Here is a 15,257-nt window from a genome sequence, read left to right as displayed (position 1 = left end):
ATACGGCATTCAGCGACGGTGGGGGGGAAATGGCGCCTTCCAGCCACTGCCGTTCGCACGGCAGCGGTTGGAAGACGCTGCTTCTGAAAAACCTCGCTCAGGGAGCGAGGTTCGGAAGCAGTGCCTTCACGCCGCTCGGGGGTGGCAAGGCCACTGCTGCTTCAACGCAGCAGCATCGGCCATGCAAACCCCTCCCCAGGGATGCAGTTTTTAGCGTCCCTGGGGCACTGTATTCCACCTGTGCGGAAACAGCCAATGTGGGGCAATGATGAAAAAGGCAAACTCAATGTAGGTGTTTATTAGGAAACAGACTAAGAATAAAATTGCCCATAATGTAATATCCTTATATTGTTCTCCTATATTTGGGATACCATGTACAATTCTAGTTGTCATATCTCAAAATGGATCTTGCAGAGCTGGGAAAAATGGGGCAACCAAGATGAGCAAGGAGTCAGGAAAGACTAAAGAGTCTGGAAATTTCAGTTTCGAAAAAAGGTGAGTGAGGGTGGACATGGCAGAGGTTTATAAAATTATGATGGGGTGGAGAAATCAGATAAACAGAGTTTTTGTCCCTCTCCTACAATACTCAAATCTAGGGTTAGTCAATGTAGTGAATGGGCCATAGATGCAGGGAAGAAAAAAGGCTCATCAGCGACTGTTAGTTATGTTGACTAAGGGACACCCCCCCTCCATAGGCAGAGGTAGGAACCCCCACATGCAGAGCATCTGAATGCCAGTGCTAGAAGGCAATGTCATGGGAGGCCCCTAGCCTCTGTGCCTGTTTGTTGGTCTCCAGGGCAACTAGGTTGGCCACTCTGTGAAACAGGGTGCTGGATTAAATGAACCACTGGTCTGATCCTATAGTGTTCTTCCTATGTTCTTAGACGTTATTTTCTTTTGAGAAATCTATTTTTGTGGCCTTGAGTACCTTATATGCTCTTGTTTGCTCAACAGAGTGGCGTCAGGGCCGAATAGCACGTGTGGTCCTTCAGGATGAAGATATCACCACTAAAATTGAGGGTGACTGGAAGCGGTTAAACACCCTTATTCATTATCAGGTAAGTAAGCAAAACCTAGCATGTAACCTGAAGAAATCAGCTAAGCAGAAGGCAAAGCAAAAACAGAAATTTAATTCTGCAGCAGCTCTTCTAACAAGACAGCCAGGAAGGGTCACATTCTTACCATAAATCAGAATAGTTCAGTGTGTTCATGTATTAAAAGGGAAAATAGCTCTGACACACATCTCACAAGAACAAGCAGAGCTGAAAATTGACTAAATTAAAAATGCCAGTCATGTTTGCAAAACAGACAGCATATGCAGAGGAGCTGAGCTCCTAGCATTAAGAATGTGAAAGCCCATGTAGTAGCTGCCATGTCAGAGACCTAGGACTAGAATGTGACAGAGAAGTACAGCACTGAGGGGCAGGCAGAATATGCCATGGGCTGCAGATTACGCAGATGGATGGAGCAATAGTCAGAACAAATTTCACAGGATATCAGACTGTACAGACAATTGGTTTTCCACCGACTTGCACACAAGGCCTTTCTATTGCTTAGTTTAGGGCGACTGGCCCATTGAATATGTCACAGTTTTCATATCAAGAAAAACTGGACAGTTCCCTGGTTTGCCGCAGAGCCAGTCTGATTTTTAGAAGCTTACTCAAGGTGCTTGTCACAAGGAGCATCCACTAACTCAAAATCAATTGCCATGATTTTCATTAATATTAAGAAAAATATTTATCCTGTTCCCAGAAGCAGAGCCTGGGGAATCATTTGATCCAATGGACTGATCAGTACTAAACTGTTTCAGACTTAGCACTTGACTTTATTTTCAACACAAACCAGCCATTCTATGGCCATGTCTGTGACTCTGCATGCTCCTGTATAGTGGTTAGCAGTCTGTTGTTGAGCTGACACAGGCAGTGTTCACAAAATGGTGACTAGATGGTGAACTGACTGAGCACTGACTGTGTACAGATGTCTAACAAAAGTTGGAACCCTCTGCTGTAGTCTTTATGATCTCTGGAATCCTATTATCACAATATCTACTCAGAATCAGTAACTCATAGATCTTTGTGTCACACCATAGTAGCAGTTAGTGCCGAGAGTAAAGCTGAGTAAAACTGAGGCATATTCATTTAACACGACAAGATCACTGGCTATTTCATCTCTATCCATCATTTTGGAATGATAATCTTTTTTAAAAATGACCATGTGTTGACATGATTAAAACTGAGAGTTGCTGTGTCTTAGACAATTCTAATTTTCAAAGGATTTCTAAGAAATTAGCAATTCATATCTTTGCCATTCAGACATAACATTAACAAAATGAAAATGGACTGTAATGTCATATTGTCAGGAACCTTAGTCATTTCATTTCATTTTATTTTAACCTTTAATGGCATATAAATTATTTCCATTTAAAAGAGAAAACTTTTAAAACATTTAAATACGGGTGTTTAAAATGCTTTCCAAGAATTTAGCCACTGCCAAGGTGATCGATGGATTACAGTCACTTAGCAGAAAGCGAGTGGCCTGGAACTTGGAGTGCTCAAGTCTTGGAAGCAGCAGAGGGTGAATTAAAATCATGCGCAGGTTACTGTGAAGACAGCATTCCAGAAGAATATGAGTTATGGGTTTCTATAGATCCACATCCGCAACGGCATAGTCTCTGATGTTTAGGGATCTGGAGGTATCTCCCTGAGGTTTCCGCTGATGGGAAAATATTGAGGCATGCTAGCATGAATGCATGGCGTTGGTTAATGGATAACAGAGATGAGAGATATTTAGCTCTTGCTCTGTAACTTGGTTGTATTCCGAGGGAGCGGGGAGAGCATACAGCCGCCTTTGTTGGATAGAAACGATGATGAGGAACCTTAGTCATGTCAAAAAGGACCACAACTCATATCCAAGGAGCAAAGAGAGACTGCATTCTAAACCATCCTTTCTGCTTTCATAAAACCTGTCCAAGGTGGATAGTAAATATGCCTGTGCTGTGAGCAAATTTCACATTGTCTACAAGCTTTTTGAAGCACACATAAGTTGTTTGCTCCAACACCTGTTCTGGAATGAGGAGCCACTTCCTAAGAGAAATTGAATAGCCACTTGATGTGCCTTAAGTGAAAGAGTTGTCTGCAATTTAAGTCAAGAATGTTCATTCCTGGCAAGGAGCAGAAAGTAGCTTTCTCTGCACAGCATAAATAAAACGTCTTGCCAACATTATACAAAGAACCATTTTTGCTCTGCCAGTGAAAATGGTTCTTTTTCCCCATCATTTTCTTAAAAGTTAGCTTCAGAGATCCTTTCAGTGCCACTCTTTCCATTTGTTGAAAGTTTCACAGAGGTTTCTCTGCTTGTATCAAGAAGTCCGTGGCTGCCATTTCAGCATTTAAAGTGCACAAATAAACTTAGTTTTGTCCTGTCGATTCTGCAAACATGTAGTTTTTGTCCTCTTTTTATCGTGCATTGTTTATTGTTTAATATATCATTGTCAATAATGTTACATATATACTTATTCTTCTCTTTTTATTTTAATGCAACTGTAAATGTTACAATATGGTTCCTATTTCTCTTAATTTTCTGTTCTGTTTATGCTTACAAAAATAAAATAAAAATAAATTTTAAAAAAGAAAACAAAACAATAGAAAAAACAATACGTTTGCAGAATCAGCAGGACAAAACTAAGTTTATTCATGTACTTTAAATGCTGAAATGGCAGGCAGCTGTGATGTGAGCAAAGGAAACCTCCGTGGGAAAGCTTTAGCAAATAGCAGGCAGCACAGAGGATCTCTGAAGCAGCAGAACACGGCAGGCACAAGCAGTGGAGAAAACAAAAGTGAGAGTTTTGAAATTGGGCAGGACAAATAACATGTTTCCTGAGCTCTGCACAGTAAGCAGGAAATGTCCTGAAGCCATCTTGGAGATAAAGATTGCTAGTTTAGCATTTTCAAAATACATCCGGTTGAGCTGAAATAAGAAGTTCTGAATATGTTTTGGGGAAAAGGCTATGCAGAGTTCCTTCTGTTGCAAAGTGCTTCTTTTCACATCCTCAAGACATTTTATTTGTGCTGTGCCATAAAAAAAGAAAAAGGATATCCTTTCTTCTGCATTATTCCTTTACCCTGTAAAGCTTTGGGGAAGCATTTCTAGATGTACCTAGATGTTGTTTTTTTTACTGCTTGTGCTAGCCGTGATACAGCATGAGTCACACCATATCCTGTTCCTTTGTAATACATGGGGAGCTGTGTGGGAGACAAGATAGTCTATTCACAGTTCTTGTTATTTTTAGACTTTGGAACAAGGGTTCAACTCCCATAGAAGTAAGTGAAGATGTTTGAAGAAAGTAAGCAAAAAGTGATCTATGAACTGGTGGCACAGTGCTTTAAGGAAGTAGGTAGTTTTGTAGGATTTCTTCATATATTTTTTTAGAGCTGCCTGAGTATTCCACAGTGAAACAGTGCAGTGAAGAGTGCTAAGCCTCTAATCAGTGGAGAGGGGTATGAAAAAGGAATGTTTTTAAAAGGTCACAAAACAGCGTGGTAAGCTGTTGTATTGTTCATCACCATGCTCCAGTTGATGACCATGACAATCACACAACTCGAGTTCACACAGCAGCACTAGCTATTGAAATTGGGGTGCTTGCTGGGGGGGAAATGGCATTTTCCCTGGGATAAAACATTGCAGTAATTACAGGGGGAAAATGTTATTTCCTTGCAACAGAGATGCTGGCAAGGGGGAAGATGTTTGGATTTCAACAACAATAGAATAGATACTTTTTAAACAGATTGATCGCCTGAGGAAGCTGTTACACAGTGTGGTCCTCCTTGTACAAGCTCTGATAGAGATCTCTATCCTAGGCTAATGCCATTAAGTGCAGTGGAGTCTCACTAGGGATTGGTGCTTATACTTTCATTCCAGGCCACTATGGGATTCACTTCAGGCTATGTCTATGTGGCATAGCATCCCATACTTTTGTGCTGTCATTACCACTTTGGCTGCAGCAGAAGGAAGAATTATTTGTGCTTCTCTGAGCAGCATGGACATAGCAAGATGTTATAATTCATTCTGGGTATCTTGTGATCGTGCAGATATATCTTCCTTAGCTAACAGCATGATGGCACTTAGCTGTGAAAATTGTACCGGCCATATGTGTTCTGGAGCTGGGAATTTGTGCTAATATGCCAGAATGGCCTCAGGGTTGCTCTCAGTTTTTGCAGAAGTGTTTCTACAAGTCATTCCTGAAAATCATAACATAAAGAAGACTTAAACCCATGATTCACAATGTGTCAAACATGGGAATTCTGAAAAAATCCCACAATTCTTGATATAGGGTGAGATCCAATCTGCTTTTCTGGTGGTGAAGAAGGACCACCTCCAAAAAACTATATGCTGAGAATCATGAGACCTCATTGTACAAATGGCATTTGAAACGGGGCAGGCCTTTATGGAGGGGAAATAGTTGAGATAGAATAGTAGATATCCCAGCTGTACTCTTGCTTGGCAAAGAATGTGGTATAAATCCTTAATTTGTTGGAAGCATTTCCTGGAATTAAAACCGTACGTAGTTCTGTCGTCCTAATTACTAGTAATCACTCCAGTAGTATTTTTCAAGGTATAAAGTGTTCTTCCATCCTTGCAAATACTCTGTGAGGCAGGTTAAGAAAGATCACGTCTGGCCCAAGGTTTTCCATTTAGCTTAATGGCACTAAGCAGGGTTTGAATGTTTATCTGTCTCTCTCAGAACTCAACATATTCTCTACAGATTTTTTTAAATGGAGTTATGGTCCTTGGTTCACAGAGTGGGATAATACAGTACAAATATGGGCTAAGATTGGTAAACCCACTTCAGCTGTTATTAAAGGGAGTGGAAGGGATTTTCACCAGTAGTTAAGTGACTAAAAAGCACAAATTTATTTCACTTCAAAAATCTCCACTCAGTTTCCATTTAAAATGATTCAGAATCAAGTATCCAAATCCTTTTGATAATTTGGAGAGTTTTAGCATTACTATACAGCTGGCATTATCACCCATGATGCCAGGATTGTGTCTAAAATGTCATTTATTTTCTTGTACAAATGGAGGAGTCATACAGCATTAACAGCTTCTATGAGGGGTCCTGTGTGCAGGAGCATGCCTCAGGCAAGCATTTCCAGGATGCTGGCATGTTGCTGTACTCTCAGTTTGTCTCTAAAGTTAATCATCCTGTTGTCCTCACTGACAGTAATAACTGTTTCCATTTCCTGAGTATGAAAAAGCAATAATTTGCTACCAAATGTGCATATATGTCTTCCTCAGCACATACCAGATAATATAGCAGCCCAATCAGAGATTATTTAAACTGCAAAAAGAAGATGACCTCTCTGGATCAGAAACCTTGTCAAACTGGTGCTTTTTCAAAAACTTTCAGTAATTTGAATTTGTTCCCAACAAATTTTCTTTTCTATTTCAGTAATAATATTCTGTTCTGTTTGTTCATTTCAGTACAAAATATATATAGAAAGTTCAGACTGGGCAATGTATTATCTGGATAAAGTGATAATTGTGCACCCTCTGTTTAGTACACAGAGTGAAGCTGAGGGAAACTTATTGGTGTGAGGAATAAGAATTTCTTACCACTTGAAACAGGCAAGTGCTGTCTGGGACCCATCTGGGAGCTCCCCTGGATCAAGAATTTCTGCAGAAATCTTAGGCAGCAGCCACCACCAAGAGTACCAGTGATCATCTGGAAATCTTGGTTTAATCACCATTAATCTAGCCAGTAACTCTTTCCATACAACCCCTCTCTTCATAAACATTCACATAGTCAAGTTTCTTCCCTTTATATCAAAAGGTTAATTTCTACTCAAAGACTTTACAGTGTGGGGATCATGGACGCTTCCTGTGAACAGTTACATAGTCATACACAATTGGTGTTCTCCACAATTCCCATGACAGTTATTCCTATTTGGGATTGCAACCATGGTGCTATACAGAAGTTTCAGCTTAATATGTTAAAATGTTATATTAATGATTAATTTTAACTAGATATATTATTATATTTGGTTTTGCTGTTTTGTTGTTGTTGTAGTAGTAGATTGTAGATTTCACAGCTGCCAGATCTTTAGCTGGTTGTTGGCCTTCATTACAATTCGAGCCTCACCCAGAGGCCTAGGAAGTTGTAATGTATCGGCGTAGTATTTGTGCAGATCCCAGCAGGGCTGCCTTCTGAATTTGACAGATGTTAATTTTGTCAATTCGAAGATGTTTCAAGTGCTGCCCTAGTGTTTTTGGGATGGTGCCCAGCGTGCCAATTACCACTGGGACGACCTCAGCTGGTTTGTGCCATAGAGGAGTTGTTGTTGTTGTTGTTGTAGTTGTCATTATCATTGTCATTATCATTATCATTATGTTATAAATCATTCTGTGGGCCTGAGTAGGCTATTCAGCAGAATATGAACTTTGAAAAGCACTTGAAATTGAGTCCTCATACTTAACCACAAATCATCTCACAAGTTAGTTCTATCAGGTGGGTACACAAAAGCGAGGGGGGAGAGCAAGGAACCTGCAGCCAGTTGACTGTGAACACTGTGCCTCTGCAGTGCAGATGGGCAAAGTCTCAGTATCTTCTCTCTCAATGCACACATTAATAGGTTGGAACATGACAGCGCAATCCAGAGCTGAGGTGGACAGGGATGGTGCTGCTTGAGTGCCACTCCACCTGCTCCACAGTGGAGCAGTTTAAAAAAAAACAAACCTCCAATTCCCTCATAGGGCAGAAGAGATACACCATGAAAATTGCAATGTTTCTCTGCTGACAGCTCTGCCAGAGGAGTCGGAAGGCTGACTAAGGTAATCCCCTCCCTCTGGAATACCTGTGTAGCTGTGGGCAGTGTGCAAGTGCTGGCATGAGGTCTGGTGTTGCAGCTGGGCATCGTGGGTGCTGCAGTTGCTGGGTGCCGGTGAATTTGTCCCTCTTCTGGCGTGAGTGCCCCGGAGAGGCCATTTACACTGGCAGAAGCCCACACGACATCCCCCCCAATTGCACTGCTAGAGTGTTTAGAGAAGATGGAAACAAGAGTGTGAAGAAATGTCCACCCTGGCCTATTTTTCCTGACACACCTTGTCACTTTATATATTGTCAGAGACTGATGCTTCTGACAGTACTTCTCATTTGTCAGGTAGGATAGAAGCTAGGAAAGGAAATATAAGACTTGATCAGAGCTGTGAGACTGCCAGTATTTAAATTATATATTCTTATTTAAAACAATTGTATCCTGCTGCATCAATGTAGCAGTTGTTCACAATCATTAAAACAGTAGAATGTATAAAACAGCCACATAAACCCCAGCTGTCATGATTTTTTTTTAAAAAAAGAGCAGAGAATCATTAAAGCAGATAAGCAGCAGATGGAATATTGGTGGGATCCTGTCAAGTATGAGCACAAGGTGCTCGCAGAAACAGATTTTCCTCTTCTGCCTCAGTTCTTTTAAACCTGTGAAAGCTCAGTGCCAAATACTAGGGGTGGGGAATCCTGATGGATAGAAGGGTATATGAGACAAGGAGTTAGAGTGAAGAGGTAGAAGCAGGCAAAAATTACCCCTCTTGACTATTTCATTAGTAGCACTATGTCAGGGGGATGCCATCTGGATGACTGAGATGCATTCCTAACTATGTAACTAGTACATCACCCAGATAACATCCCCATGACATGCTCCCACTGTACAAGAAACTGGATGGACATAAGAGGTGGAGCCATCCATGTAGCCTTGCTTTTTTTAAAAAAAATAATATTTTTATTAATTTCCTTCTTTAAAAAACACATTGAACATAAAACATACAAGAAACAATTGAAACACATAAGACATCAACAAATATTAACATGTAACAAATGACCCACATTTACAATCACCCAAACATAATCTATCCTACCCCAACTACCCATAACAATAACACATAATTCAATACATCTAAATCAATTCAGTTACTTCACTATTCTTTGGTAATTTATTCTTTAGCTTTAATAAACTTAAATATCTATAGTATATTACCTTGTTTTTCATTCCATATTTTTAATAATTAACCTACAAATATACCTTATATTTCATAATGCTTTTGTTGTGGTAACTGTCCAATACTTATTGTTTTGGACTTCCCCTGTTAAGTAACTGAATCCATGTTTATTTTTCTCTTAATAAAGGTATACAATTTAATTTGTAATACAACTTTTTTGCAGATTAACTTATTGCAATATAATTTTGTAAACCATTTCATATTATATATTCTTCAATCATTTTATGGGAGCCTTGCTGTTTGTCTCCCAAACTCAGCATCAGGTTTTTGGGAAAAAATTGTTAATTGTATATATTTATGTTTGCCTTGTATGATGACATGGTGCATGCCTTCCTTTGGGGTGGACCCCTATTTCAGTGGGGTAGCAAATGCTTTTTATACAGCAGCTCCCACATTTAATCCCTTGCATCTCCAGTTCAAGGATCAAAAGGTAGGTTTTAGAAAGACCTTTTTTTGCCTGAGAGTTAAGAGAGCTTTGATAACTAACAAGGTACACAATGGACTAGGTTTGGTTCTACATAAGGCAACTTTATGTGCTCAGATGTGCACATGCCCGTGGAAACTTTTCTAATGAAACAGCCCTCTGAAAACAGATGTAATCCAAACACCAACTCTTGCATTGTTCAGCCTCTGACAATAGAAACCCACTAAATTCCCATTTTCTTTTTCTAAGGATCAGAATCCCCCCAGGATGCCAATTCATTGGAGATTAGTAGTCCTTTCAAACATACACCATGTATTACCAATTGCCAAAAAAAAAAAAATCAAGCTAAAAATGTAAGTGTGCTGAAAACAGACTGAAATACATGAGTTGATTGGAGAGGGAAAATATAGTTTTCGCGAATGCGTCTTTTTGTAAGAGAAATGACTTGCTCTCAATTTAGCATTGAACAATGTATAATTGCACATGTAAGGTTAATTCTAAGGCAGCAAACCATGTCAATAGAAAGCAAAGAGATATTAGAAAACTATTTCCAATTATAAATTAGGGACAGGGAAGAATGAGCAATGCAGAAAATGAAGCCCAGATGCTTTAAGTGGCTCTTTCTCAATGTTTGAATCCCCTTAACATAAACATAAAAGCTAGCCAATCTTTTTGTTGTTTCCTAACATGATGATTAAAAAAATAAGAATTAGGAAGACGCTCAACAGATTCACAGCTGCCTTTTCTATGAAATGAACCATGGGCACTGGGGGCAGGTCCAAAACAAAAGCAGCTAATGAGCATGGATGGGACCTACTTAAAAGGCACATGTAACGAATTGGCAGGTGGAACCCATAATGAGAACCAAATTACACGTTACATGGGAGGCCTGTGTTTTCTTCAGGACAGTAGTTAACCAAAAGAAAGCCTGTAAACACAATGTCAACAAATAGAACAGAATAAGTATCTAGGTGACTACAGTTGCACAGAGTACAGTTTGGATTGAGACCACAGCTCTTGGGAGGGAAAGAAATTTTTGTTTTCTTCCCAGGCTATTTCCCCAAAAGAAATCCACCCCTTCTGGTAATAGGAAAGTCTGATACCCATGTTATACCTGCCTTTTTCTTTACAGGGGCTAACAATCAGGAATGGATTGGCCACTAAGTTTTCTGGAGAAAGCTCTGATGTGCCAATGATCTACTGGGCCACCCCCACCAAGGCTACGCTGACCCCAAGTGAGGAGATACTCACCTTGCACAGGGCAGTCCTTTGGGAGGCCACCATCTCTGCAAGGGGGTGCTCTTGCTTTCTACATGGTGGGTGGGCAGGATTTTCCATGAGTTAGTGGTCTCTGCCCCGCATGTGAGGTCCCTGCCACACATTGGTGGCTCTAACCGTATGCAAGGCCGATGTGAGACAGCGGCCCCAGCCCCATAAAAGGCAGGGTGCAAGTCACCACCATGAGTTAATGGTCCTCAGGCTAGGAGGCAAGATTGCTTTTCCTCCTTCCCTCATATTTTTTGGATTGAGCAGCAAACACACCAGCAGATATAAATAGACTTCAACAAGATCTGAACACACTGGAAAAGTGGAAAGATGAAAACAACCAAACAAGATGCAGTTCAACAAGGATAAGTGCCAAGTTCTACATCTTGGAAACAAAAATTAGGATCACACACAGTGGTGGGATTCAAATAATTTAACAACCGGTTCTGGTGGTAGGATTAAAATAATTTAACAACTGGTTGTTTACAAGCACCATTTTAACAACTGGTTCTACTGAAGTGGTGTGAACCGGCTGATCCCACCACTGATCACACATAATAGATGGGGGATACATTTCTGGGTAGCAGTGTGTATGCAGATAAGATCTTATGGTACTTGTAGACAGTAAATTAAATATCAGCAACTGGTGTGATGCAGCAACAAAAAAGGCTAACATGATTTTGAGGTGTATCAGAACAGTAATAATATCCAAATTGCAAAATATCGTAGTCCGGCTGTACACTGCATTGGTCAGGCTTCACTGGGAGTATTGTGTACAGTTCTGGACTCCTCAGTTCGAAAATGATGTAGACAGAATGGAGCAGGTGCAGAGAAGAGCAGCAAGGATGATCAGGGGCCTGGAAACCAATCTCTATGAGGAAAGGCTGAAGGACTTGGGAATGTTTAGTCTGGCGAAGAGGATATTGTCTAGAGAAGAGAAGAAGTATTTGAGGGGCTGTCGCTTAGAAGAGGGCAGAGTGCTGTTCCAGTTGGCAGCAGAGGATAGGACTCACAATAACAGGTTTAAATTATGGGTCAAAAGGTTTCAATTTTTCAAGGGAAAAATTTACAGTAAGAACTGTGCAATAGTAGAATCAGCTGCCTAGGGAGGTCGTGTGCTCCCCCTCACTGGCTGTCTTTGAGCAACGACTGGACCAAGACTTGTTTGGGATGCTCTAGGCTGGTCCTGATTGAATTAGATGGCATGTATGGCCCCTTCCAACTCTATGATTCTAACCGGGGACAGGACTCGTTTTTAGGGAATGATCACGACTTATTGATAAAGCATCTGTTTAGCGTGCAGAAGGTGTTAGGTTCAGACCTTAGCATCCCCAGTTAACTAGATCAGGCAAAATAGGTGATGTGAGAACCTGTACCTGAGACTCTGGAGAACTTCTGCCAGTCAGAGTAAACAGTACTGATGAACCCATGGTCTGATCCAGTACAGTTATATGCACTCAGTTATTTGTATTCAGTTATATGTATTCAGAATCATTTTTACCTCCCAGTCTGTCCATGCTAGTGGGGAAAGGGCATGTGGGGAAATTTCAATAAGGCTTTTGCTTAGCATCACAACTCCATTTCCCCTTGCAGCTGCTTTTTAATGTTAAAGATAATGTCACAAAATGCTGTTGTGGATCTCTTATGTCCTCACTTGGAGCCCATTTTGTTAGTGCTAACAAAAATTGTTTTATAAATTCCTTTCCGTGTATTGTAGTGTTATGTGGTTCTAACAAGAAGCAGGACAAGCTGTATGGCCACACAGTCCAGCCTGAATTCTGCTGCAGTCCCATTAAGCATTAACTGTTTGGACTTACTTGAATTGTGATCAAAATGAAGGCACCCATCAATTTCTCTTATATCTTTGGGATTTAGGTTTGGAGGAATATGTGTGGGATGGACTGGAGAAAAATATCCATCTTTACATTGGAGGCTGTCTGACAGGAATGATCTGCCTAAATCTTGGAAACATGGATAGAAAGATTGGAGGTGTCTGCCAGTTGTCCTGGCATTTAGAAATCTGATGCTATTGGCTAATAACTTTAAATATGTTTCTAGCCCTGCCTGGGGAGGTGTGGGAGGATCTCTTTCTTTTGGTTAACTATTGCTCTGGAGAAACTACCTAGAGTTTCAGACGCCTGGAGTTGCTGCTTTTGTGTGTGAACTGTCTTTTGTATTCCAACCACTGGAATTAATCCAAAGTAGCAGCTAATAACATCTTAAGAAAATAATATGATTGCTGGTAATTCTTATAGTGACTTATAAATTGGCTAAAAGAATGTACAGGAGGAAAAAAACAGCAGAAGAACAAAGTGTTGTGTTTGCCAAATATAAATATCCTATTCTTCCTGCATGTCATTCTATGCCCCATAGTTAATAATAATAAATAGCTTTATAAAATAATAACATAATGAAGGGCTTCACACACCTCTATGTGTTAGTAATTATTTACCTTTTGCTACAAATGTGCAGTAAGAGCTTTTTGTATCTTACTGTGCTGCTTACTGTTGGTAGATTAAGCTTTTTCTGAATCCTTCCATCACCCCTGTGAGTGGGGCTGTAGGCAGAGGCCTAAGAATGCTGGAGACAAAGTGAAACAATTTTGTGTCTTGAAGGAGAGCAGGATGGAGGAATGGGAGGCATCTGTGCACAATATAGTAATGAAACAAGTAATAAAAAGAGCTGATTTATTGTGTCTTGGGGTTTCATATGTAAGAAACTACTTGAGAGGAGCCACAGCACTCTTTGTCATTTGATTGCAGCAGTTATCAGAGCTCTTTTTCTTCTTTGGAATCATCACCATCACAATCATTATGAAAAACAGATTATTCCCATTATACAGATGGGAATACAATGTAGGATTGCCAACTCCAGGTTGGGAAATTCCTGGAGATTTGGAGATAGAGTCTGGTATGAAGGGTGAGGAGAGGGAGATCACTGGATACATGATATAGTCCCCTTCTTAGCTTTTCACATTGTATTAGGGTCGCCAGCCTCCTGGTGGGATTTGGAGATCTGGAATTACAGCTAGTTGCCAGACAACAATTAATTCCCTGGGAGGAAATGACTTTCCTGGGTGGCACAGAGCCATGACATGCAGAACTGATCAACTTAAAATAAGAGGAATGAACAAAGTAAAGCGGCCAAGTTGTAATATAAATATAAATGATATGAGGTTATACCAAATTTCTGGAAATTCTAAGTAAACAGTTTCAGTCTCTGGTGACTATCCCTGCCATATTCAAGGCTTATATCTCAGTTATCTCTGGTGTCTTCATTTGGGAATTTTTTACTTCCATACATACCAGTTGGGGTACATATATTCTTCAACAGAATTCTTTCCATTTGTATGTCTTAAACAATTAACTAGATTTGACCTAAGTGTTCAAATCCTTCAAAATGAACAACTAGCAATGTTCCAATCCAATCCAAAAACCTTTATTAGGCATAAACCAGAAGTACCATACATTCCAAGTACAAAAACAGGATCATTGTTATATATCATGTGGAACATGGATTAAAAATATAGCAACTGCTTCAGAAATTTCTACACCAGGGTTGTTCAATAGCTTAGACATTTTTAGTTTGTCTGAGAGAAACATAAATTCTAGAGGTAGTAAAGCTCCCAGATCGGTTCTAATATCGTTATACCTCGAACAGTAAAGCAGGATATGAGGGATTGAGTCCATAGCATTGGGACAGTACCGACAACAATGCTCACTTTGTGGGATGTTAAGGAAACGACCTTGAAGATAGACAGAGGGGAATGAGTTGCACCTTGCTCTTGTCATGACCCATCTGCACTTATAATTAACAAGCTGTTTTAAATATACAGCACTGCTAGATTTCGGGGGTGTGATCCCAAAGTATAGAGGGGAACAGGAGCTTTGTGCAGCACTCAGGAGATATTGGTATTTCTGGTCGTACAGTCTGATCTTTAGATGATGGTAAATTTCTGTGGCAGTAAGCATATGAAGAGAAACCCAAGGAGAAGATTTTTTTTTTCAATATGGAGCCACCACTTCGAAAGCTGAAGCTCCCTCATTTCTAGCAAAGATAAACTTTTTGGATCCGTGCAGAAGAACTAGCAATGTTAAACACCAGCAATAGGATGAGTTGATGTATTAAGGACTCATATAAAGTCAGAGAACATTCTCAAATTCAAGTCAGAAAGCATTTTCACCCCAAAGAATCTGCCATTTCAACTCTCACAACTGCTGAGCATTAGGAGGCTGTTAGTACAAATCTCAGAGATGTAAAGGTCTGCTAATGAAGATAAGTTTAAAAACTTCGTGACTCCCTGATTTATAGAGTGGGTAAAATTAAATGCTGCCACTAAAACCTGCTATAACAAAATCTCGTTAGTGTTAATGTTCATTTATAGTTTGACTTCCCCAGTTTTAATCTCCCCCTTCTTTTTGGTGCAGTTGTGGGACTCACACTTTAAGATCTAGAAAAAATGAGTTTATGACTTGTTCAGCGGTAAATCAAACTTTTAAAGTTCATAAAAATGGTTAAA

At 40.0% G+C, this 15,257-nt stretch overlaps 1 protein-coding gene across 3 annotated transcripts in view; it reads left to right on the top strand.

The window, feature by feature from the left end:
• The window catches only part of PLXNA2 (plexin A2), a 533,025-nt gene that overhangs the window by 494,746 nt on the left and 23,022 nt on the right, over positions 1 to 15,257 (top strand). For all 3 annotated transcript variants that reach the window (XM_048496018.1, XM_048496021.1, XM_048496020.1), the window contains exon 26: positions 955 to 1,058. In XM_048496018.1, the coding sequence (XP_048351975.1) occupies positions 955 to 1,058 (104 nt within the window). The remainder of the gene's footprint in view (positions 1 to 954; positions 1,059 to 15,257) is intronic.

This window comes from Sphaerodactylus townsendi, linkage group LG05 (genome assembly GCF_021028975.2).
Source record: "Sphaerodactylus townsendi isolate TG3544 linkage group LG05, MPM_Stown_v2.3, whole genome shotgun sequence".
Lineage (NCBI taxonomy): Eukaryota > Metazoa > Chordata > Lepidosauria > Squamata > Sphaerodactylidae > Sphaerodactylus > Sphaerodactylus townsendi.
This window is presented reverse-complemented; position numbering and strand designations above follow the sequence as displayed.